Source organism: Xyrauchen texanus, chromosome 16 (assembly GCF_025860055.1).
Source record: "Xyrauchen texanus isolate HMW12.3.18 chromosome 16, RBS_HiC_50CHRs, whole genome shotgun sequence".
NCBI classification, from domain to species: Eukaryota; Metazoa; Chordata; class Actinopteri; order Cypriniformes; family Catostomidae; genus Xyrauchen; species Xyrauchen texanus.
The window spans coordinates 15,421,693-15,447,268 of record NC_068291.1 but is presented as its reverse complement, the minus strand read 5'-3'; the positions used below and the strand labels follow the sequence as shown (position 1 = coordinate 15,447,268).

General features: G+C 37.7%; 1 protein-coding gene across 1 annotated transcript in view; it reads left to right on the top strand.

The window, feature by feature from the left end:
- LOC127656733 (stAR-related lipid transfer protein 9-like) overlaps nucleotides 1-25,576 on the top strand; it is a 47,150-nt gene that overhangs the window by 7,019 nt on the left and 14,555 nt on the right. Inside the window, exons 3-7 of the mRNA XM_052145211.1 lie at nucleotides 5,812-5,940; nucleotides 23,163-23,279; nucleotides 23,373-23,405; nucleotides 24,079-24,137; nucleotides 24,432-24,544. Of these exons, the coding sequence (XP_052001171.1) occupies nucleotides 5,812-5,940; nucleotides 23,163-23,279; nucleotides 23,373-23,405; nucleotides 24,079-24,137; nucleotides 24,432-24,544 (451 nt within the window). The remainder of the gene's footprint in view (nucleotides 1-5,811; nucleotides 5,941-23,162; nucleotides 23,280-23,372; nucleotides 23,406-24,078; nucleotides 24,138-24,431; nucleotides 24,545-25,576) is intronic.

Here is a 25,576-nt window from a genome sequence, read left to right as displayed (position 1 = left end):
TTTGTGGCCAGTTAGAGAACTATTGGCATTATTATGTCAATATGTATTTGCAAGAGGAGCTGACCTTGAGGAATACAACCCCGCCTCCCCAAAAAACGTACCCCACCCGAGAGCCCCCCAAATACCTGTTACCTGCCCCATTTCCGGACAAACAAATCTAAATCACCCCGTCTTAATGACACCTCATCATAAGCCGCTACCCTCCACCACTCCAGATATGGAGGCGCACCAGCTGACCTCCAACCCCTCAAAATAACCTTCCTGGCGATCATCACACAAGTCTGAACCCGGTTCTCTATATGGCCATCCCCTACATCGAAGACCGCCCCATCGCCTAAAACAAAAAGACTTGAGGCAAAAACCGAGTGCCCACCACTTCACACACAAAATTCTAAACCTTCGACCAGAATTTCTGGATCTTGACACACCAGCAAACAACATGGGCCATGTCTCCATCCTCCGTTTGGCATCTCCAGCAGGTGGGTGTGTCTTTAAGACCAAGCCTATACAGTCTAGAAGGGGTTCAATAAAATCTATGCCAAATTTTGAGTTGTATAAGATGCACCCTTGCATCTCTAGATACAGACTTAACATTTTTAAGAATCTTAGCCCACACTCCTTCAAAATTAGGCTTGCTTGAGCATTAAGTGTCCTTTCAAGTTCTGACTTTCTTGCGTGGACGTGTTTTTAAAATATCAATTGGTATTATTAGTTAGCTGTGACATAATGTATGATGCTCAAAGGCATAGGGTCTTATTCATTGTGAAACTGTGTTTCTTAATGGCATGAATCACACTGAAGGCCTAGACTTTAAATGCACTGACCGCCACTGATTTAAAGAAATAAACAAATCTTAACATATTCTTTCTTATAGAGCCCACCCCTAGTTCGCATGGTTTGTATTTTAATGTCTCTTTATTTAGTCTTCCATTTTAATGTTTTTGTTTTTGGCAAATGCTTTATGGCTTACGAAAGACATCCTTATACTTTATGAGAATTTTAATAACACTTTTAAACTTCATGTTTAACATGAAAAGGTTGAAATTTCCATCCACTGTTTTGCACTATTTTTCCACACTTTTGTTTTTGTGTTAAAGTGGCAAACTTTATTTATTTTTTCTCGAAAGAGTAGTTATTGAACCACTTTTCCATAAAATGTCTATTGTGATATATGTACATTTTACATAATATCTTAATAGAATCACCCTCCCCAAGTTTGCATGGTTTGCATTTTAATGTCTCTGTGGCCATAAATACTCCCTTTAGGTTATGCACTTGATTAATGGATTAATGAAATAGCAGAAGCCACATCTGGTCACCTGCTGTGAGCTTAAGAAAGAGCTCCCTAAGAGAAGTTACTTAAAGGGAGACGATGGGCTGCCAAAAGACTTGAATTGCAGGCTGACAGAGAAAATTCATAAAGAAATATAAAACTGCATAAGAAAGACTCAGACTCATATTCACACTTTATCTTCAAGTTGTATTTGTTCCATGCCCAACACATGCTATTAGTGGATAAAGTAATCTGACTGGACCATTGTTCTCTTTGACGCCAGAGCACTGGGGCAGAGATCAGTCTTTTTAACTATGATCGATGAAAGCCCTGAGCTCAGTGTGAACACTGCCACTTTAAGTGCTAACATATGAATGAGAACTCGGAGTCCTACAGAGATATGGAAGAAGTTTTGTTGACTTTAACTTAAAGGGTTAGTTCAAACAAAAATGAAAATTCTCTCATCGTTTACTCACCCTCATTCCATCTCAGGTTTGTATGACTTTCTTTCTTCAGCAGAACACATTTGAAGGAAAATAGAAAATATCTTAGCTCTTTAGGTCCTTAAAATCCAAGTGGATGTTGATCTGATTTTTAAAGCTCCAAATGGAACAGGCAATCAACATAAACATCATCCACATGACACCACTGGTTAAATGAATGTCTTCTAAAGCAAATTGATATCTTTTGGTGCAAAAAAGATAAATATTGAAGTACCTTTTAACTATAAATCATTGCTTCCGGTCATCAGCAGTATGCTCACATTGGCTTGTTCACCCGAGAACAGATGCACGTGCGACACACCTCGAAAGAGTGGTGCTTTTTACAACTGAGGAGGAGGAACGTTGTACAGAAACTTCGTTTGCTTTGGTTTAGATCTGTATTTGTATCCGTTTGTTTAATCACAATGGTGTGTTTCTGTGCTCATCCTGGATGCCTCAACCGAGAGAAAAACAAGAGATTCATCCGTAACATGCCAACACGAATAAGTCACACGAGAGACCATGTGAACTTCGCCCTCTTGAGAATGTGCATACAGCTTCTGACCACAAACGATGATTTGTAGTTAAAAAGTACTTAAATATTGATGTTTTTAACACCATAAGTGATCGTTTCCTTTTAGAAGTCATTCATAAAATCATCATTTTTGGGTAAACTCTCCCTTTAAGATTATTGTAGCTTATTTTGGTAGTGCCTGTTTCCCAATTGTTAACCTTTTGTAATTTGTTTTGTAAAGTAGAATTAAAGTAGAACTAATGCAGAATATTTTGCGAATATTGTTGTATTGTAACTGCATATGACATTCATGTGGAGGTACATCAAAAAGTCGGTACACTCAAAAATTAATTACCCATACTTAATTGAATTTGAGAACATTTTATAAGCAATTTCATTCAATTCTTTCATTAAGTTAGTTTCATTGAGCCAACATAATTTAGTCGGACTAGGTCAAATCAATGTACTATAGTTTTAACTTAAGTATTAGTTTCATCAAACTACATTGACTAATGTTTAATTTAATACATTTTCTTATGTTGGTCCAACTTAATTTCTTTTTTTAATCATCAGTGTATGCCAGGAGAACAAGTTTATGGACAGTGAAAATGTTACACTGTCAATGTAATAGCTTCTTTTTAAAGAGTTAAACAGAATTCAAATCAAGCATCACTTGAAAGTGAAAATCCATCTGTAACCCAAGCACAAGCGCCAATCTTCACCACAATGGTAACTCCCCAATGGTAATTTCAGCGTAACAGACACTCTTTTGAAATACCAATATAACAGAACATTAACAAATCTAATCCTATTCTCACATTGCTCAAAAATGCATAATTTCAACATTTGTGCATCCCATCCAGCCCCATGCAATGCATGCTTGGAAATGGAAATCTCTGCCCAGTTTTATCTGTGCTACAAAAAGTATGAATGTAGTCCAAACCCAAATGGATTAAGTACACTTCAATTTTACTCATATAAATGGATAGAATGCAATATATCAAGTTGTAACAAAATGTTCTGGAAATGTATTGCTTTAGTTCATTTTAATTAAGTAAATGGAACAACCTGAAAACATCCTTTTATTTATTTTTTGAGTGGTCAAGTGGTCAAAGATGTTTTTAGGTTTTGTATATGTAACAATGCTTTTGGCACATAAAAAGTGCATATGTTTTGGAAAACTAGACCTATTGGAGCATGGCCATATAATCTAATCTGATTTTGTGTATTATTATTGAGCCTTAATATAACGGTGCTGAGTGCTGTGTTTGGGCTAATTAGTGAAGCTGTGGTCTGTATTGTGAGATCATTAAGTCAGCTGCGGGATTGCTATTGTGTGAATAATTACACACCAGAGCTGTGAATGTAACATTGCCAGGGTGATGGGCTGGCGATGCTCGGGCATGTTTCTGCATGCTCCTTTAACTGTCCTCCTGCACACACTGTGCCATGAAGATCGGTTTAACTGGGTGAATAAAGAGCTGATGTAAAAGCATGTTTGCTGACATCTAGGTAGTTTTTTATACTGACAGTTGGGTCATGCTCGGATGCTCATGTCATTTGTCTCTCAGCCTAACTATTTCCTAATCGATGCTTTTGAGTGCATTAAAGAGTATCCCAGACATAGGCTGCAGGGGCACAGGCTTGGTTCTTGGCATCCGTGTGGGTGTAACATTATTAGTGGAAAAATTTAGCTCATAAAGGGGCCATGGGCTGGTCTCCCAGTAACGGATTAAATGTTGTCGAAAGAACAATCAGATTTTCAATGGGAAATCACTTTTATCAATAGAATGTAATATAGTTTGTGGCAAGACTTAATCTGGGTATGAATCCATCCTAATGAAGGGCTATCAACCGTTATAACTGCTGTATATGAAAATGACTTAATAGAAAACATGACTGGGAGAATAACGAACATCGAGTATGTGTAATATGATCTTCAAAGACATCTTCAATCATTCCAAGAGAGAACATGATATCACTAGCACCAGTCACTACATATGTGATGTGATTTGTGTTTTAAGTCAAGTTGTTAATTCATGAGTTAGGGATTTCAATAAACGCTAAACCTGAGTATTAAACTTTGGTACATAACTTCTGAAGGATACCTCAAATTGTTTGGCTTATTGAGGAGAGGTGATTTATTAGGTTTTTAAGCAATCAAACAAATAAAAATCCCATAGATTTACATTGAAGGAGGGATCTGAGCAATATTTTGGGATTAGGAGCTGGTTGCACCAGCCTGTGTGTAAGTTACAACTTACCCTAGTTGTTGGGTAAAGGGGCACTAAGTTTCAGCTAATACACAACTTAACATTTGAGCATTGCACCATTAAACTTAGATGAAAAGTAACTCCACGTATAAACTAAATATATCCCTCATTTAGACGTATAATGATGATGATATATACACTATTTTACATTTACGAGAGAGAACGTCATCTGAATAAATGACTTACCGGCTCTTTAGCACAAATCCTCTCTAAATGCGTCACCCGGTATCACTTGTGAATGCCAGGTTTCAACATGAAATTGTAAATGTATTGAAATAGTAGCTATTTATTTCCTGCCCCTGATTCATTCTTGATACTGTTCATTTATGTGTATAATATACATATTTAAATATACTATTTAGTATATTTAATGATTATCTATTAAGGCTGGCAATTTAACATGCTTATTCAATGTGATTACTTAAGAAGGAAACTTACTTTAGTAGGAAATTACACTTTAAAAAATGAACACATTAATCATGTCCCTGGACTGTAATAAGGAGGATTCCTACCATTTGAGCAATTGAAGCTTGAAGTACCATCTGTATTCAGAAGGGGGCAGTAAGTGAAACTCCAGCTGTATAGGCAACGTGCAGTTGACGATTTCAAAAGATCAGTCAAAATCAGTTTGAACATCAACCGTAGCAAAATAGCACTGAAATGGCTTTTTAACTTTTGTTTACAAATAATAATTAAGCTCAACATCATATTATACAATTACACAGTATTTTTCTGAGTGCTTATCAACTACTAGCTTAAGTAGCTACTTATCTTCATACAAAATCAAAGAATGGTGGGTGTCTGAATGTTTGCAAACAGTAATTTGCTCGGCTGCTTCAAACTTCTTTTTACCCCTGAATGAAGAATGAAGAAGATCTCCGGAAGTATATCAGGGCCTTAAGACTTGCCTTAAGAACAAATGGTGCAACCAAAGTAAGAAGGGAATTAGTTACAAACTAACAAGTAGTCACTAAGCCCCTAGTGTGAACCTTATGTCCCAACTGATATAAGACCTTACAAATGACTGGTCTAGCCCTACCCAAAATATAATTGAAACTTAAGGTTCTGCATGCAGAAAACCGTAGCAAACGCAAAGTTGCACACTAAAAACACAGAATGCACCTTAGGAACAGAATAACCATGCCCTAGCAGCATGATGACTTTTGGATGGGCAAGCACCATTTTTCAGAGAATGTAAAAATATTGTTTATCTTGTTAACCACACCCCATTTATCCCCCCTTTCTTGCTGTCTTGCTTTCTCTGTTTAGTTGGAGGGGCGCTCGGATGGGCGTTCGGATGGTCTGGCGGACTCCAGGGACAAGCTGATGGAGTTTGGCTTTGATTACTGTTACTGGTCTGTGGATTCATCAGCCCCCAACTATGCATCACAAGAGGAGGTGAGCTCCCACTTTTGCACTTGTGCTGATGTTAATGTCAGGCTGATGAGCTTGTATATCTCTGATGTGTTGGGTGGAGACTGCAGTATGATAGCCTGTGGACTCTGGGATGATTGCACAACCAAACCTTTGACCACCAGGAAAAGATCTTAAAAAATATTATCCCTCTGCAGAATCAAGACACTACTAGTATTTCTCGCAGTAGATAATACTGATGAAAATCTCCTTAAATAATCTATGATCTTTATTTACATTTGTGTATGAATGTCAGTGGATGTGCAAGGTTGGATGATTAAGGCTAAAAACATACTCAATGCAAGTACGCAAATGCAGACACCAATTTTTAACCAAAGTATTACATACATGCAGTCCCTTTGTACATAACGTTATATTATGGTTATTAATGTGCTATTATTCAGGTAACTAATATTCTGGTAGCTAACATACATTGTCACCAATAAAAACCTGATCTTTTTTTTGTTTTGATCACCTAATGTGCATATGTTCTAGGCAAAAACTTTCTATTTTTCTACAAGTGATCCATCTCTTCCTCATACTGTCTCTATAAAAATGTTTTCTTGGATGTCACTTTATTGTGTTGTGCCTGGCTTGTAGATGGTGTTACATTTTTGTAAAAATCACTAGGTCTCGCAAACTTCAGACCAAAAAAAAAAAAACAGACACCCAATCAGCAGCCTAAGTGTAAATAAATGAACCGTACTGTATCTCTCATTTCTTCTAAGCCAGGCCTTGGTGTTCCCCTCAGAGTCTTTGTCTTCACTTCATGAAAGACTGAACTGTGGTGGCCCATGCAGGATGGTCTTGTCTGCACAACACTTTTCTTTATCTACTCGCTCATTCTCTCTTTTAATTTTGCCAAGTCAGAGCTATACAGCAGAGGCCTGGTGCTTGCATTCCTTGCGCGGGCTGCAGCCGAGTCTGGTCAGAGAGAGAGAGAGAGACTGACCTCTTTTTAAAGTCCTGTGGGACGGAGGTCCATTCCAGACAATCTCAGCATTATGTGTTGCTCTCTGATCAGCTCTGTGATTAGGATGCAGAATACCAAGTACTGATTAAAGCTGATGTTTGTAATTTTTTCGATGTTCAAGTTCTTTCTTGTATCCCAGCTTAATATGCAGCGTAAATGTTAAGCAAGCCATTTGTAGGTTGATTACACCTAAATGTGTAACAATCTGGTGCCCGAGACGGCAACATGGTCTTGTGTCAGTCTGCGGGAGAGAGAGAGCGGTAAGGCTTGTCACCTGGTTTGTAATTATCTCTAACACCTGCGTCTTGTTGTAGTGATACGGAGAAAGACATTTAAAGGGACGCCAAGTGTCGAGAGAGAGAGTGGGTCCAGAAAGTTCCACAGACTGAGTGTGATATTGTTTTGTGTATGTTTACATTTCTACAGCGGTGACCGTCGTATGCTCGTGAAAGAAATTAAAGTGCTGATTTCAAGCCTGCTTCGCTGTCTCCTGACTCCTCCATTGCTCAACGAACCTGTTCACAAGCTACTTAAGTTCTTACAATGCTCACAGTAAATGTACGTGTATCTAGGTCATCTCATGTAATGATTTGCCATGTCACATTTAGCAGAGAGAATATCCAGATTTCGTGACGAATCTTATTAGTGTTCTGACTCAAAGCTTCGGTCATATTCAGGCAGCTCATGGTCAGCAGCAGCAGCTACAACAACAGCTTTCTCCTGCTGTTTCTCTGCCTCGAGTAGAGCAGGATATAACCAGGTTATCAGCACCTACTCTTAAGAATCAATCTGTTCAATTTGTTTTGCTTTTGTACAATTAACATTACAAGTGATGTTCTTTTATTGTTTGTAGATCGTTTCCTGGGATGCTTATTTGTTACGATCGTTTAACTTTTTATTTGTAATCTATTTATTGTCTCCTTTAACAGTGATAATGTAACATCTATTTATATATTTTTAAATATGGAGTTTACATTTTTTTAGAAGACAACATACTATGGTATAGACAATTATAATCTATAAAGTAAACATAAGAATCAATCAATAGGGCAGTCACTTATTTCCAGGGGTTTCAGTACAGCGTAAAAATGTGACGTGGTAGTGTAGGCGTTCTCCTAATTCAAAATTTGCATAGTTCATATGCACTTATATTGCAAACGGTAACAAAAATTATTTATCGTTAATCGTTCTTTACATTAAAATGCTACCGCATCTTTTACAAAATCATCTGCCTCTGTATCATAGTAAAACAACAAAAACATTTACCGATTTCCCTATTTTGTCTTAGATTCTCCATGGCTGTTCCATTAGTTTGCTGTCGCTGTTATGAAAAGCCCGCGGAAAGAAGGCACTATAATGCGCATTTGCGCTGACCTGAAATTTGTTTTATGTCATGGCCACGCCCCTTGTGCGTCGCTGTACTGAAACCCCTGTACTTTAGTGAATGCCACCGCTTTAACTGATCTCTAACTTCTTTATCTGAAGCAAACGCTGTTAAAGCACATTTAATGCTAATTAAATAAAAGGAAACAATTTTTTTTTTTTTTTTTTTATTGAACAAGAACAGAACAAAAAACAGAATGTACATCTACAATGGCATTGGTACAGGTAGGCCTAAATGAGAATTAAGCAAGGCACATATAAGTTAAAATAAATAAATTAAATGGATAAAATAAAAAATACAAATACAGAGAGGTCTCTTTATTCCTCTTTTAAGAGCTCAAGGTCTCTTATTATTCCAGCCAATTTCTGGGCCTTTTTACTTTATATACATTCCAACGCTGGAAAGAAATTACAAATCAATTCTCTTTTAAATACAGAAAAATACGGTTTCGTCTTCATACATTTGGACTTATGAATGAAAAATGTGCCCAGTATCAACATTACATTTAATAAGAAATTCATTTCTTTTCTCGTCCAACAGCATTCCAAACATAACATGTTTCCTAGCAAAAGTGGGCAGTGAGTGAATCTTTGATTCCAACCAATAAGACATATTTTCCCAAAAAGTATTTGAAGAAAAACGAGAAAAAAAGATGATCAGAACGTCTCTGTCAATTTGACAAAAAGTACAGGCATTTTCTTCAAAATTAAACCGTTGTCTTAAAAATTCACTTGACGGGTATCCCATTGAATATTTTAAAATGAGTTTCCTTAAACAATCAACTTTATATACCTGAGATCCACCTGCATGCCTGTGCTCAGCCATGATGTTTGATCCGTGTCTCAAGCTAATGACGTAACTTCCAGAGAGGCATCACTGAGCCCGTTGTACACGCCCCAATCCCCTGACTCCACCCCCACGTCAAAACAGTGCCATAAAGTGAAGCGCAAAGGCAAAACGGTATCATGAGCTCACACCTGATGGAAATGCAGATTAAAAGGAGCGTTGCAAAGAAAAAGATGTGTGGCAAAATCATTGCTGCCTAAAAATCTGTTGCAGAGATAAAAAAGGATAAAAGATCTTTAGATTATTTTACAACAGTCATTGATTTTTGCAATTAATTACATCTTGGTTTTTGCTATATTTTATTTATATTTTGCAATTCTTTATTTTTGTTTGCAAAACTTTCTTTTTTCTCTCGATACTTTATTTTACGTTTGTGATACTTAATTTTTGTTTAAATTTTTTTTTTTTTTGTTTGCTCAATACTTTTTTTGTTTTGCAAAACTTTATTTTATTTTGCAGTACTTTATATTTTTGCAAATATATGTGGCATGGAATTGATTCTATACCCTTTCAAATAATTTACATTGGTCTTGCCAAAATATGTAGTTATTCCAGTCATTGGTACTATGTTAGAAATATAAAGTAATGTAAGATCACCATCAAAGTGTGAAGGCTAGTTCACACTGCCCCAAGAAACACTTCCAACTTCCAGTGTTTGTTGGGGTTTGTTGGATCAGTCAGTATGTTTACAGTACATTCTATTTAAAAGTTCAGTTTCAGTCAATAAAAAAAGAACATAATTAGTAGGGCTATCAAGTGATTCACATTTTTAATGGAGCTACATTCATATTTCACATTTTCAAAACGCTCTCTGTCCACAATGCTGTTTTCAAGCGTTTTCCAAATGTTGCTCGTCCACAGTAAACCGGATGAAAACTCTTTAGTCCCCTTACTACACATGCAAAAAATTGCCATTCCATGTACGGTCTGAAACGCAATTTCCTTCATGTTCCATCGCCGGACAGCAATTCCAAGTAAACTTCCATCATCTTTAAAAGGAATGCAATCAAAACCAGAATGAGCTTTCTTGCCAAGTGTTCTCATGTAAACAAGGGATTGTTTTGGTGATAGGAGAAACAAGTGCACACAGAACATTACAGTGAGACACAGAATATAAAATAAGGTAAGAGTATGAAGAGACATACAAATAATAGGACATATAACAGAATGGCGTATGTACATGTGCAAGTGTTAATGGATGTGCAATGTAGGGGTATGTACAGGTATTGAATTAAATATGAGCATTTACATACGTACACGATATATGTATTTACATTATTGAACAATGGGGGATGTCCTGAGGCAGGGTAAATGGCCTGAGGGTAAAAACTGTTCTTGTGCCTGGATGTCCCGCCACTCAGTGCTCTGTAGCGCCGGCCAGAGGGCAACATTTCAAAGAGGGAGTGGGAAGGGTGTGTGGGTCCAGAGTGATTCTACCTGCACATTTCCTCACTCTTGAGATGTACAGGTCTTGGAGGGTGGGCAGGGGGGCACTAATAATCCTCTCAGCAGTCATGACTGTCCGTTGTAGTTTCCTTCTGTCTGTTTTGGTGGCTGAATGCAATGTAAAGTTTGTACAAACTGAATAGTAGGCACAACAATACCGCTACAACAAAGGCCGCCATCTTTATTGTTTTGGGTTGAATGGATCATATGACTGCGTCACATAACAATAAATATGTCATAATTTTCAGATATCTCCGTTTCCCCTGTCCACACTATAATGTGAAGACCTTGTTTTAAAATGTATCCACTTCGGAGGGCGTTTTCGAAAAGCTCAGTTTTTGCTGTCATAAATGCTGTCTCAGTGTGGAGAGAAGGCCAAAAACATAGGGAAAGATTTATTATAAGGGCTATTCTAAAGACACCAATCTACAACTGCATCAGACGGATGCTTTTGGAGTATCTTACTTTGGTTGCGTCGTGTCATAAACCGTTTATTTAGGTAACTCCTAAATAACTCCTTAAAGTTAAACGTAGTATGAAACATCTCAAGATCACTTAATTCATAATTGCCTTCCTTTCAGAAACTTTCATAATCTTTGTGTCATTTTGTTAATTGTTTTTTTTTTATATCAGTGGTGACTAATATCAAGCTACCACATTTTTACTGTAGAAACAATAACAGTAGGATTTATAGTATTCTGATGTAAACTAGGTTATCATGTAAAAATGTTTTTCAAAGGGAAAGGCTGACCACATCACAGATATCATAAACTGCTTTGCTCTGATCTTCTTCTGTTTTGATATTATTAATTTAAGTGTGCCTTCACACTAACATCTGTGGTGTGCTCCCAGGGTCGAATGACGTAAAACATTGGTTAGTTTGGATAATGTGAATGCCGTTTTCCAAACTCTGGTGTGCACCCGCGAACTGCACCGAGACTACCTGTAGGAGGTGGTCTGAGTTTGGTTGCACTTGAACTGTGGTGCGGTTTGCTTGAGTGAGAAAGCAACCTGTTCTCAGGTCCGCACTTCTTCAGGAAGTAAAATGACTTACGCATGCATTTTTAAGCATGATAATATCATCAGTTGCACAAAAACAAACACACACGCGTGCATCATGGGTGGCAGGGAAACATTGTGGGACACAGAAAAGGTGAGGTGCCTTTTATATATGTGAGTGAGTGAGCAACCAGCTGTGTCCTCAAAAAAAAAAAAAGCTGTGTCCTCAAAAAAGATCAGATATAGTCTCCTTCCCCTGGAAAACCTGCATTATGCTTTCCATCATGTGCAAGTTTGTGATGACACAGGTTGATGATGGAAAAGCTCTGGGGTTCGACAGAATCATAATGAGTCTGAAACCAGACAAAAGCTGCTGGGGGCGCTGGGAACTGTCACGCTCTGATTCAGACTGCAGCAAACGTGCCCAGTGTGAAAACCACCTAAGTCTGCCTTGTTGTTGTTCTTTAATTCGATCTTGCTGTGCTACATGGGTCTCTGTGGCTGCTAGCGACAGAATGAGACTGGAGCCTCTCCTTCCTGTGGGGTTTCCAGAGACTCCTCCGCAGAAGGGAAACCAGCCCAAGTCCTTCACTGTGGCTGCCCCCTTCTCCTTTTCTCTAGGAGCAAGTCAACCCTACCTACGCCTCCATCTGTGTATATGGAAAGATACTACGCGTTTGCTCTTGTGGCTAAAAGATTGGGGGTTGTCTCTCTAGAGGAACATGTCCATCTCTATACTGTATGTCCATGTCTGGAGAGAGAAAGCGAGATGAGAGTGAGGAGGGAGAGGTTGATGGTGGATCTGGTTTGGGAGCAGAATAGATAAAGAAGGGTAAATGTAAGCCAGCTGTTAAACTGGTGTGAGATTAGGGCATTCTGAATGCTTAAAGGGTTAGTTCATCCAAAAGTGCAATTCTGTCATAATTTACCATCTTGATATTTCAAACCAGCCTGACTTTCTTTCTTAAGGCCCTGGTATACTTCACAAGAAATCAAAGAACGAACGGGTGTGACGTCATTTAGAACAAAATCTGGCCAAAACGAAGGTGTTTTTGAGTTTGTTTTTCGGTGGTTCATAACAGCTCGTCAGCACGAACTTTCAGGAAAATGTCATACCTGCTGCTAAACATTCTGCCATTGGTCCACGTCATCAATGGGCGTGACTTGGAGCTCTTCCTACTTTGAGCCGACAGCTCATTCCAGTTGTTATTCAGTCACTTGCTGAGCAGTGTTATTAAAGGATATCCTGCAAACATACCTACATCTGTACAATCGTTCACGTAAAAACATTTTCCAAGAACATGTCATGTGATTTTGACATGGTTTGTTTGTTTAATTAGTCTACAAAACGAATCAAATGTACTCAAATACTCTCAAGTGCCCATTCACTGTTGTGTGATATGCTGCTTCACTCATGTGCCAGCTGCAGCCGAAAGCCATTGACACATTTGCCCAGTGGCTAGTGTGTTCACGTAAGAACTTGCGATAAATTGTTTTTAGCACTTTTCTGTACGTCTCGCGTACAATGGATGTACGTTTTTTGGTGGTTTTCTTTTGTGTTTTGCATAAGAAAGAAAGTCATGCGGGTTTGGAATGCCATGAGGCCAAATAAATTATGAAGAATTAGCATTTTTGGGTGAACTATTCCTTGGAAGATGACATCATATATGCGTTTGGTGCATTTTATTTTTGTTCCCTGCAGTAATTTTATTTTGTAAATAAAACCCTTAGAATTAGGGATGTGCACAAGTAATTGACTAATCGAGCACTCATTCTGCACCAGCTAGTCAGATTAAAAACACTTCTTGAATAATGCAAATTGATTTTCCTTTGCTCATTTGCCTACCATGGGCAATGCTGAATATGCTGTACTTTCTCTCTGGATCTCTCAACAAATTTCGAAGTTACAATTGCATCCACTGGGGGTGCTGTGAATGTGTGTCATCAAGTTGTTGAATGAGAGGAGACATGATTGCATCTTTGTATGCTTTAAAGCAAAGTTAAGCGTGGCAATACTTGTAACATTTGATTTTTATTGAATTCTACTCTATTGATATTCGGTTCTTGTTGCAGTCATGCAAACCAAGGGATGAGAATTTGATTTTATGGTGGAAATGCGAAGCGGTACGAGAAACTCAGAAGCTTATCAGACCGGTATGTGTGTGAAGTATCTGAACACGGACAGAGTCGTGTTTTACAAATCCAACTTTCAACACTTGTTTTTCTTAATAATAACATGTGAGTTTATATCTGTGCATTCCCCTTATGCTATCAGTATTAGTTTCTATGTAAAATTTTTTCCCCAAAAGAAAAGCATAGTTTGTTAAAGTTAGCATATTTTGAGACCGTTCTATGTAATCTGTTAATAAATCAAAATACATTTTATGTACGAGTAATCGATTACTCATTTTGGGGGGGTTAGAGTGTAACTCAACTACAAAATTATCACTACTTAGAATTACACAGACTGTTTTTGCTACTGTACCTTTTAGACTTTTTATGTAAATTACCTCTGTTATGATTGGCTTACCTCTTCACACATGAGATGAGTAATAACGCTCCTGCCAAGTTGCTGAAACTGGATAGGCATTCATAAAAGTGGGCGCCCATGTTAATGTTCTGAAAGATTTGAAATCATATCTCCATACTGTTCCAGATTACCTGTTTATATTTTCAAAAATAGTCAGGGTGGACTCAAAGGGGCTTTGATTTGGTTTCCCAAAGTTGCTGTATCAACAGTGAACTCATATCATTGAACTTGGATATCATAGACTTAAGAAAGTGACATGAGTATAACATAATGGAAGTTAGAGGGTACTGGGGTCACTTGCAGCCCCGCTCTTGCCAAAGGCACAGCTGCTTTAGTAAAAAAAAAATCACTGTGAGATTGCGCTTGGAGGACGTCATTGGTCCAGAGCTGGAGCACAATGCTGGTTTTCTTTCCCAAGTGAATTCAGCTTTGTGTTTTTTCCCTCCCTCTGTCTCTTTATCACTCTGTCCCTCCTCCCTCTTAGACTTTTCCTTTTTGAAACAGTGGACGACTTTATTATGCTCTCAGTATTTCTGGGTTTCTGTGTCAGTGGTGTGCTGGACATGTGAAGGATAGCCACACAAAATGTCTTTACACACAGACTGACCACATGAAATCTGAATTTCTTTATATGTCAGATTCCAATGACCCACAAGTTAACATGTCTTTTGGACTGACATGAGGTTGAGTAAATAACGACAACATTTCTGGATGAACTGTCCCTTTAAAGAGAATTAATTGAGACATGCCCCTGCAGAGAACACATGTACCTCTCTATAACTGCAGCAAGGACTTGAAACCACACAGCAGGCTGTGGAAGATATTCCACATACCCTCATAAGAGCAGCTGCACTTGGAGAACTTTTATTGGAGTGGGAGGAGGAGCAAGAGAAAATCTCCACTGATTTTGCATTTATTTTTTATCCTGTAGTTTAACCTTTGCTCCAAACATTTGGTGACTTGGAATAACTGTAGAAAAATAAAAACTTTAGTTAAATTACACACTCACACTCTCTCTCTCTCTCTCGTGCGCGCACATGCTGTAGGCCATCTTTGTGTTGCGTGTGGAATACCCTGACCTCTTTTCCCTCCCATGCAAATATGACCCACACATTTCTGTGAAAGTATGACAAATGACAAGCGAGCTGATCCCCTGCCAATGAGCTCAGTGTCTCCCTCTCTCTCCCACAGCCCCCTCCTCCAACCTCTGTTTGTGTCCCCTGTAACCCAGCTCTACCCAAACTCACATCAAGTTATAAACAGAATCTCAGACTCATAACCTGAAATTTTAGCACAGTGGAGTTTGAATGTTAAACCAAGCAAATTGTAAAAAGAAAGATAAACATATAGAGTGGTGGTGGCATAGTGGGCTAAAGCACATAACTGGTAATCAGAAGGTCGCTGGTTCGAACCCCACAGCCACCACAATTGTGTCCTTGAGCAAGGCACTTAACTCCAGGTTGCTCCGGGTGGATTGTCCCTGTAATAAGTGCACTGTAAGTCGCTTTGGATAAAAGCATCTGCCAAATGCATAAATGTAAAATGTAAATAAAAGAAGCTTAAACCCCAAAATATTAAATGCTATGGGTCAATATTTACTAAGCAAACCATTAAGCCCAAAGTTTACTTTGGTCAGACGTGAACACTTGAGTGTCCGCGTACGGGACGTGTGATGCAAGTTTCATCATCAGCAGAGTGCTCGAGCACTAAATGCGTGCAACCCGATTTTTCGAACTGCTCATCTTTGTACGCGCAGAATGCACATGTGCCTGGAGTTATTTGCATTAATTAGTGGGTCCACAAGATGGCAACACTCAAATTTGAGCCATTGCTGTCAGGAAGAAGCACCAGAAGAAGGTTCAATTTCTACTAAACATCAGTAGACAAAAGTAAAAACAACAACAGTTAATGTGCAAGTCAAGATGCCTTGTGTGAGGAGGTCTGGAGATACCTGCATTTGTATAACTCAAGTCTGAAGGACTATAAAGACATCTTTATGGGCCTAAACTCCTTGAGAGAAAAAGTCCGGTGTCTCTTAGCAGTTGTAGCGGGTATGCGCCAACTACCTGTGTATGCGCACACAGTTATATGGAGTATACTTCGACAGACTTGCGTTCGACCATATGCAGATGCTAAGCATTTGCATCAAAATGGAAGTATGCCTAGGGCTTTATTTTGTAGTGGGGCTTAAAATGTAAATTTTCTACAATGATTTTGGAGCAAAACAAGTTAAAAATAAGAAACTTAGAAACACAGAGATGGGTAGATCTACTTATAAAATCATTTGACTTCAGCACCCCACCCCTTGTTGCATTGAATCCCAATGTGTTGACATAAGATAGAGTTCAAAAATAGGAAAAAACATGAGAAATTTGTTGTTTTTCCAAAGTTTAAGTGCCTATGACTCCAGACATATTAAATATATCCTTTTAGATTCTGGTTTAGAACAAACTTTCCTTTTTGTTATCTTTATATTTTAAGCCCTAAATGGTGAAATCCCAGAGATATGGGGTTCTGAGTGTGGCTTCAGACATAAATTAAGTTTGACTCATTTTCAGTGATCAAAAACCAAATGTGGGTCACACTGTATGAAGCTAGTTAAGCGGCAAAAGCTAGTAAAAAAAAAAAAAACTGGGTAACACATGAATTCCTACATTTTTAAAATAAACATACATGTAAACATAAATTGACTTCAGTAAACATTAACCATCTCATTGAACTTACCAGCACTCCAGTACAGTAGCCTTCATTCAGAATGTAAAGTGCAATATCCCTTAGGTCAGCTATCTTTTCCTATGTTATGTTAAAGTGTGAAATCTGCACCAGCATTGCAAGCATGGTTAAGCGCCCCCTAAATTTAGTGCATAGTGATTGGATATTTACTCGCGGGGAGGTGTTTCCTCATCTCAGTGCGTAGACCCAAAGTCACACAAACAGAGCCAATTTGGAGAGAAATGAAATGCACGGAAATGATTTATACACAAAACCGTGCATATTGAACCGTGGATGTTGTACCGAACGGTTCAATATTATATTGAGAATTGTGGCATCCCTAATATACACACACACACACACACTACTGGGCCAAACTTTTGAAACACTTGACTGAAATGTTTCTCAATAATCTTAATAATCTTTTGATCTGAAGGCGTATGCTTAAGTGTTTGAAATTAGTTTTATAGCCATGTGTTATATATTGTTGGAAAAGTCGCTATTAGTAGAATGGATGAGCAAATTGTTTCGCTTAAAGGCCAAACTGCAGTGAGTATTAGTGTATGAAATTCAAGTCTAATCCATTTATTTCCAATGGCCAGGCCAAAGTGAAATAAAACCCAAAAATTTTAAAGAAAATGGTCAATGGTATGTGTTTTCAGATACCATATGTTAATAAAGTCAAGGAATTTTATTCCAATTGGATTAAGAAAAAAAAAAAGTTGTTTGGGTCAAAATGGCCAGAACACAATTTAAGGATTAAAGAATATGGCCGTTGTCTAAATCATTGTGACAATATATTATATTTACTTTCATCATAACAATGAGGTGAAGATAATTTCAGTGATCTTTCTTGATCATGTCAAGTGACATTCATAGCACATCACAAATTTCTAAAATGATTTGCCTTTGTTTTGTTAGCATTTGTGTGATTCATTGCGTATTATGTGTGCAAAGCATTTGGACACTTACAGTACACTTAAAATGTATGTCTGTCCTCGCATGGAGTCCACAGGTGTTATGTAGTGATCATCAAATGTCTTTCACACTGTGGCCCCAAAATAGGACATTTTATCCAAACATACCATTTAGTATTACTTTCATTGCAATACATTATAAAATATCAAACATTAACTCACATTAACTATGGGCACGTTCCATAAACGTTTGACAACCTGAACGTTTTTTCATCTTTTTGTGAAATGTTTTGCATGAAAATGTGTTTGTGCTGTCTTTCTTTCAAATAAATGCCACTTGGTTTGTTATTTCGTTATCTAATGCAATGACATATGCATGTTATTTAATGTGCCTCCAGTGTACGCCATGTGTTTCTGTATCTTTGGCCCTGTTCTTTGTATAAAAACAAGAAGAGGAGCTGACGTATTGGTCTATGGTCTGGGACGGCCCTCGCCTTGGATCAGGTTCAGTTGGCACTCCCCATGGGATCTAACAAGAAACAAGGGTTTTTCAGGAGTGGCTATTAAAAAGGCCACATTAAAGAGCCTCTCCCCTTCACGCACTGATTACAGACCTTAAGACTTTAATGTGGACGTATTACCCACTAATAGTTTTTTAATAGAGTGGAGTTTCCCTCTGCCTTCATATCCATCCTTCTTATTCCTCCTTACAGTTTTTCTGTTTTTAGCCTGGGGAATATAGGCAGTCTTTGACTATATTTCTAGAAGAAACATTTCACCCAGTAATGACAATTCATTGTTACTCTCCTCATGTTGTTACAAAACCTGTATGACTTTCTTTTTGACATCGTTCACAAATCTGATTGATCCATTTCTCGAGTTTAACTCACTGACTCTGTGACCTGGTTGCATGTGATCAGTTTCTCACACAAACCTAATGTATTGCTTTAAAATACTTAGACTACAGCGCACAAGTCCACCATGGACCACTTTTATGATACTTTATGGTTGTTTTGTGTACTTTTTGAAGCTTGAAATGTGTCAAACTGGTTGGGAAGAGCATAACAGTAAGTAAATGATGATGATGGCAGAATAAAAAATTTTGGGTGACCTATCTCTTTAAGCGTTCACTGAGAAACCAAAACTGAACTGCTGATAGTGTTGTTTGTTATTGAATGACGTCATCTCACCTAGTTTACACTGCCTGACCCATGTTTTCCACTGCCCCAATTTCTGATTTATCCCTCCCTGACTGATCTTCTCAAAGGAGTCTTTGGATCACGTGTTTTCTGAGGCACTGACCTTCTGGACAACTTCCTGTCCAGAATCGACTCTATATTCAGCTTTCCCCTCTTGCATTGTCACCACAAGTGCATTTGTTTTTGTTTGTGGTTTGAGGAGGGAAATGGAGGAAAGCAAACATCATATGCTTTGTTAAAGGTTTCCTATGTCTACACACATACATAATTGAATGCACACCCCTAAGCTTAGAGGGCCATTCATTTCCTATGGATTGCAGTATTTATTCTTGCAGGACTTGTTGTTAGGTGCCAAATTGGCTCCATTTTGGCTAGAGTTTGATCTTCGAGTGAGCCATGAATGCATGGCTAAATAATCTTCTGAGATAATTTTGATACCTGAGTGTTACCGATTCGGAGCATTGCAGAAAATAATAAAGTTTCAGTAGTGAATTATACATGATTTTTCACTTTTCGAAGTACAGCTACCTCATTAGCTTATTGTTGGCTACCTTATGCAGAATCTGTTCTCTTTTTAAAAAATATTACGGGAAATGTATGATTTTAATAACATTCAGTTCTGTTAACATTTCCATTCCTACTGAATGATTGTTCATATGACAATGTGTTGCTAAAGATGACCTTCACATTATGAGTTTTGTTGTAATCAGTAAAATAAAAAAATAAAATTATTAATTGCATTTTATCAAATTCATTTTTGATATAATTGTTGTTACCCTATAATGCAGTCTGCCAAATATTATACACAATGTTTGACGGCCCTTGTTTCACTCTCTGTTCAAGTTGATGAGGCAATCAACCTATGGTGTGTAAGTTTCACATATTTATGGATCAATCTAGTGGTTTTCTGTGGAAAAAAGTGGTTCCAATGTTTTTCTTGATCTATTTAAAATGGCAGCAGACTTGCATGAAAAGTGACTTATTTTGGGATAAATAACAGCTTAAAATGAGTATTTGCTGAATATAAGCAAATGTGCTTGTTTCAAATTTTATATTTTTACATTTTATATTGAATATTATTTTATTGAACCCCCCCCCCCCCCCCCCTTTGGAATTAAGTTAAATAGAAGATAGAAAGATAAAAAAGATACAAAAATGGCTAAATATTATAGCATGATGGATGATTGATATGAAGAAAAAGTTATTTTGTACTTCTAAAACATTCAGTTTAAAGCAGACCTATTATGCCCCTTTTTACAAGATGTAATTTAAGTCTCAGGTGTCCCCAGAATGTGTGTGACGTTTCAGCTCAAAATAACGGAAACTTGAGCTGCATTAGCCGTGGAAACATGCACATTTGAAAAGGCGATTTGCAAACATGAACAGTTGGTACTGATTCATGCTTGAGAATCACATTTTTTGAAAATCCTGCTTTATATTGACACTCATTCACAAAGCAGTCCGGTGTAAATGGATTGTGTATCTATATATCTGTATAATGGATTGTGCTAACACTGTACTGACTGAAGTGCTGAATGCTGACTGTATTTTAAAACGCAGTCTTTTAAGGTTTAGTAGCTTCACAAGGCCATATGTGATTTACAATCTTAATTCAATCAATCAATCAATCATCAGGCATTAATGGATATCATAGCAATGTCTCAAAAGTCTTCTATGTAATGTGGCTATTATTATTTTTGGATTGTACATTTAAATTCACAGTTTTTACGTGTGTTATAAATAAAATATGATTTTTTCCATATCAACGTTTTCATGCTTATATCCAATATGCTGATGGTTTTAATTTGGTCAATAATTGGCCGATAAATATTGGCAGCTGTTACATCAGTGCATCCCTAAATAAAATGCAACATTGTCACAGCCTACCGATTTAAAGTTATGTAATTTTATGTATGTAGTATGTATGGTCTTGATTCACTACCAGATTTAATCACTGATATATTGATGTTTAAAAGCATGTTTAAAAGTGCTTGGTCCAGCGGTGACAGTAAAAGCAAATTAAAAAGATGCCCCGACTATTGTGCTGTAACAGAGAAAAGTTCCTTTCGTGAGCAGAGTTCAGATGAACTCTTTTAACAAGCTCCCTCACTGATTCTTTCATGCTGAAGAATCAAACTCTGGCTAATTAGAGCGACTGAAGCAACTACTAGATGCTGATCAGTTCTCCCTGCAGACAAAATCCCAAATTAGCCTCTATTCAGACCTACACCGAGACGGAGCCCGCCAGGCCCCAGGACTCAAACACATGGGTAACAAAACCCTCAGAGAGGCTCTTGTTTTGCTGACTCACTGGGTTTTCAATGTACATGAAGGTCGAATTACATTCTCTCTCCCACACCTTTGGTGCACAATAAGAAAGATGTGTTTTTTATATTATTTTGAAAGCTCATGAAGATAGACAAAGGTGTGTGAAAAACAAACGTGTAGCAGTTAGGTATTATGTGTGTTACTAATACCTTCTTTCGAAGTTGTTTGGAGAGTGGCATACCATTCACTATGTAAATATAGGCTAGTCAAATGACTTTAGATTCTTTCTGTTTTTCACCTGTTAGGTTTTAAACATCATCACAGTGTGTATTTGTGCATGCTTTCCCTTTGAGACCTACAATAACAATTTTATTACCCATATAACCATTTATATACTCACAATATGGGTTGACATGACACATGTCTAGGGTGTCAAACCATCCTGTTAATATTGTTATATTGTTAAAAAGTATTTTCATGGAATTTAGGGGTATGTTTTTAGTAGTTTTAGGTTTTATTAACACTATAATGAATATAGTCCATGCATAAGACAGTTGTTAGCTGTGTTTAACCTAAGAAATTATGAATGGCCATTTATTTGGGTACCTTTATGGGGAATTTGTTCAGGAAGAACAAATACCAAATGTGAAGGACATTAGAGGGTCAAGAGGTGAGCTTTGCCTTGTTGCCATAGATTGGGATTTATTTACACCTCCTTTATTTACAAGTTCATGGACAGTGAACTGTATTTATTGATTGTGATGACACATTTCTGCCTTGTGTAGCAGAGTAAACCTTAGGGGTGTATAAATGTGTAAAAATATTGATGCATCCGATGAAATTATATCATTCATGACAACTCCCTGAATAAATTGAAAGTGTTGTAATAGATATTGGTAGGTTTAGTCTTGGCAAACTAGATCTGCCTCTACTGCGGCACAGCAAGTGCAAAGGCTTATTACTGCTATATAAAAAATACACATGCCGTGTTGAGCATGTATGACATGTTGCTGCTGCACAATTTGACATACATAAGACATGCTGCATCAAGCATGAAGAAAATGCTGCTGCTGCATGATTAGACATACAAAGAGTCCCCTTAAAGCAGATCTAGACCTTTAGTGCAGGAGTGGAGGAGGGTTTCAGAGTGAAAACTCTCGTAGGACGTTGCAGTGAAATCAGCTTACTTGCAAACATCTGAGACAATATAAACGTTAGACAAAGAGAGAGTACGCAAGTTGATTGGCTAACAGATTACATGTCAACGAACCTTTAGTTTCATGACCGAACAGGTCATTGCTCTGTGCTCTTTGAATACATTTTTCAAATGAGCATGCATGTAGATGATTCGTTGCTGGTGTGTATTTGTGTGTTCTTGTTGGAGGGAGGGAGTGAGTGAGCAAGTGAGCCATGTCTTTGAAGTCTATCGTGTATGTTTAGGACATAGAGAATGTGCTGTGTCTGTATTTACAAGAGCCCTTCAGAGTGTACAGAGATCAGACTTTAGCTGCTCTCAATTTAAGGAGAGAGAAATGAAAAAACTAGGGAAAGTCCTACTGCAGCTCAGTACACTTACAGCTCAGATGCTGGTGTGGTCTAATCTAACACCAGACCCACTTGGACTTATTTCTTTCCCTCTATTTCTCTCTTTTCAGTTTGTTTGTCTTCAAAATTCATTAAAGCCAGGTGGCTTAAAATCTCTTCTAAAGAATGCTGCCCATCTCAGCACTATGCTGGCATTTACCTATGTTTATATTAGATGGTGCTTGTCTATGAAAAGATAAGCATGCTAGGATGTTGGTGATAAACAATGATTACCTATGTAAACATATATTTTAAGAGAATTTCACATCCTGACAAGTTACATGTCGAAGATTACTACTAAGGGTTTAAACTAATACTGTTTAAAAGATATTTCCCTCTCCTCCTCTAGGTGTTTCAGGATCTGGGTGTGTGTGTTCTGTCTGGGGCTTCAGAAGGGTATAATGTATGTCTGTTTGCATATGGACAGACGGGCTCAGGGAAAACATACACCATGATGGGGACTCCAGTAAGTAACAGTGCTACCATCAGTTAAGTCATTGGTGACATTGGGGAAGCATTATTTCAACCTTAATATTGTGTGTCCTACTTTTCTTTGCAGGATTCCATGGGGCTGACTCCAAGGATCTGTCAAGTAAGTTACTGGTGTCGATAATGACATTTCTGAGATATAAGCTCTGACTCTTTTCACTCTGAAAGGCGTTTCTTCAACTTTTGACACTTTTAGCTTGATGATAAAACACTCTCACTTTATTTCATTTGTCTACTAAAACGTTTTACCTTGATTTATTCTTTGTTTTCTTTAAACTTATCTCATATTTCATCTCAAGCATACTCTTCAACACTTTTGTCGACTTGGTTAACAAGTACACTAACTTTACGTTTTTGTGGTGGAAATGACGTTGTGGGAAAGTGGTAATTTTTTACAAATTGAGAGAAATAATTTTCACACAATAAAAAATAAATGGTTTGTAATTATTTCACTGTTTGTTTAGATTATCATAGTTTTAAACATGTAATGATACTAAACAAATTATAAAGGGTTTTCATAGATTAATATTGAATGTCTGGGTCTGTGATAAGCCTTTAAACATGTAAATCTATTCATTTGAAAAGTACCAAAAATAAATGATTGTGGCCTTGTATAAAGTTTCTAAATCACTTTTTATGTGACCATCATACAACAAAAAGAAAAAAGTTTAAAAACCAACCCCTAGAACATGAAAGTGCCTGAAGTTGAAGAAACACTCAGAAATGGTATGTTTTAAATGTTAATTATTGAATGAGCCTTTCTACCATCTGTTCAGGGGCTTTTTAGGTCTGGTGTTGACACTGCAGATGGACAAAGCTGTAGAGTTGAAATAAGGTGAGATAGAAACCTTTTTTTTCTTTATTTTATTATTTGACAAATAATAATAAAAAAAAGAGTGTATGATTTGTTGTGTTGGGGGCTTGGGGCCCATGGAAATGTTGGCTGAGCAAGAACCACTGGCACATTTGTGTCATTAACAAAAAATCCTTCTTGTCGAACCCTGCTATCTGTTTCGCAACATTACCAAGCTTTTTCTAAGATTGAAGCATTTCTACATTAGGCAGGATGTTGAAAAATTAGCATGCTTGTAAGCAAAAACCAAATGCAATCCCTTGTTTTCCTTTACAGTTTTTTAGAGATCTATAATGAGCGTGTTCGTGATCTGCTGAGAGGTGTGGAACAGAAGAAACCAGTACCCCTGAGGGTTCGAGAACACCCAGAGAAAGGGCCATATGTGCAGGGTAAGTGTTCACAAACAGCAAATTTGAAGTCTCTGTGAAATAAAAATGAAAGTTTTTCTGCTTTTAGTCCATATCTATTATCTTTACGACAATTTATATGCTAACTGAGGAGGAATCTCAGTGGCCTCCACATCTGAGACCATCAATCCGCGCATCTTATCACATGGCTTGTTGAGCGTACACGAGGAGGTTACCCCATGTGACTCTACCCTCCTTGGCAACCGGACCGATTTGTTTGCTTAGGAGACCAAACTGGAGTCACTCAGCACACCCTGGATTCGAACTCGTGACTCCAGGGGTGGTAGTCAACATCTTTACTCGTGGAGACTCTTACTCCACTTTTTCAGCCTTCGGCCTTCTGAAGCTTTTACAGTGGAGGGTAATTGGCCTTTGAAGGAATAGGGCTTAGGGATGATCACTTCTGAATAGAATACGCATGCAGGAGCTTGATGCAAGGAAAGTTGTTGGAGTTTATTCAAATGTTTGATGCAGGGTTTTTTACAAAGGTTTATTTGGGGATATACAGTACGAGTAAGAGTTCTTGGTGTATTGTGAGTATATTATCAGTGAAAAAGTGGTCGGACACTGTATTGAGATTGCATCTTTGTTTTCCTGGTGCTGAGGCATGAGAAGCAGCAAGGGTATAAATAAGCCTATTGGCTTTTTTTTTTTTTTTTAAAGCACCAGCCTTTTTTAAACTTTCAGTAGGAGATATGTCAACATGCTGAAGAAAACTGCTTGTCTAGGCATTACAGGGGGACTTTAAAGGGATAGTTCACGCAAAAATCATCATTCACCAACAAGTCTTGTTGTTTCAAATCTGCCTGACTTTCTTTCTTTTGAAGAAAACAAGATTTTGGGCAGAATCTCAGTCACCATTCACGTTCATTTCATCTTTTTGCTACACAATGAAAGTGAATGGTGACTGGGCTAACATTCTGCCTAAGATCTCCATTTTTGTTCGCTGGAAGAAGGACAGTAAAATGCGTTTAAAACAGCGTGAGGGTGAGGAAATGATTTTTGGGTAAACTA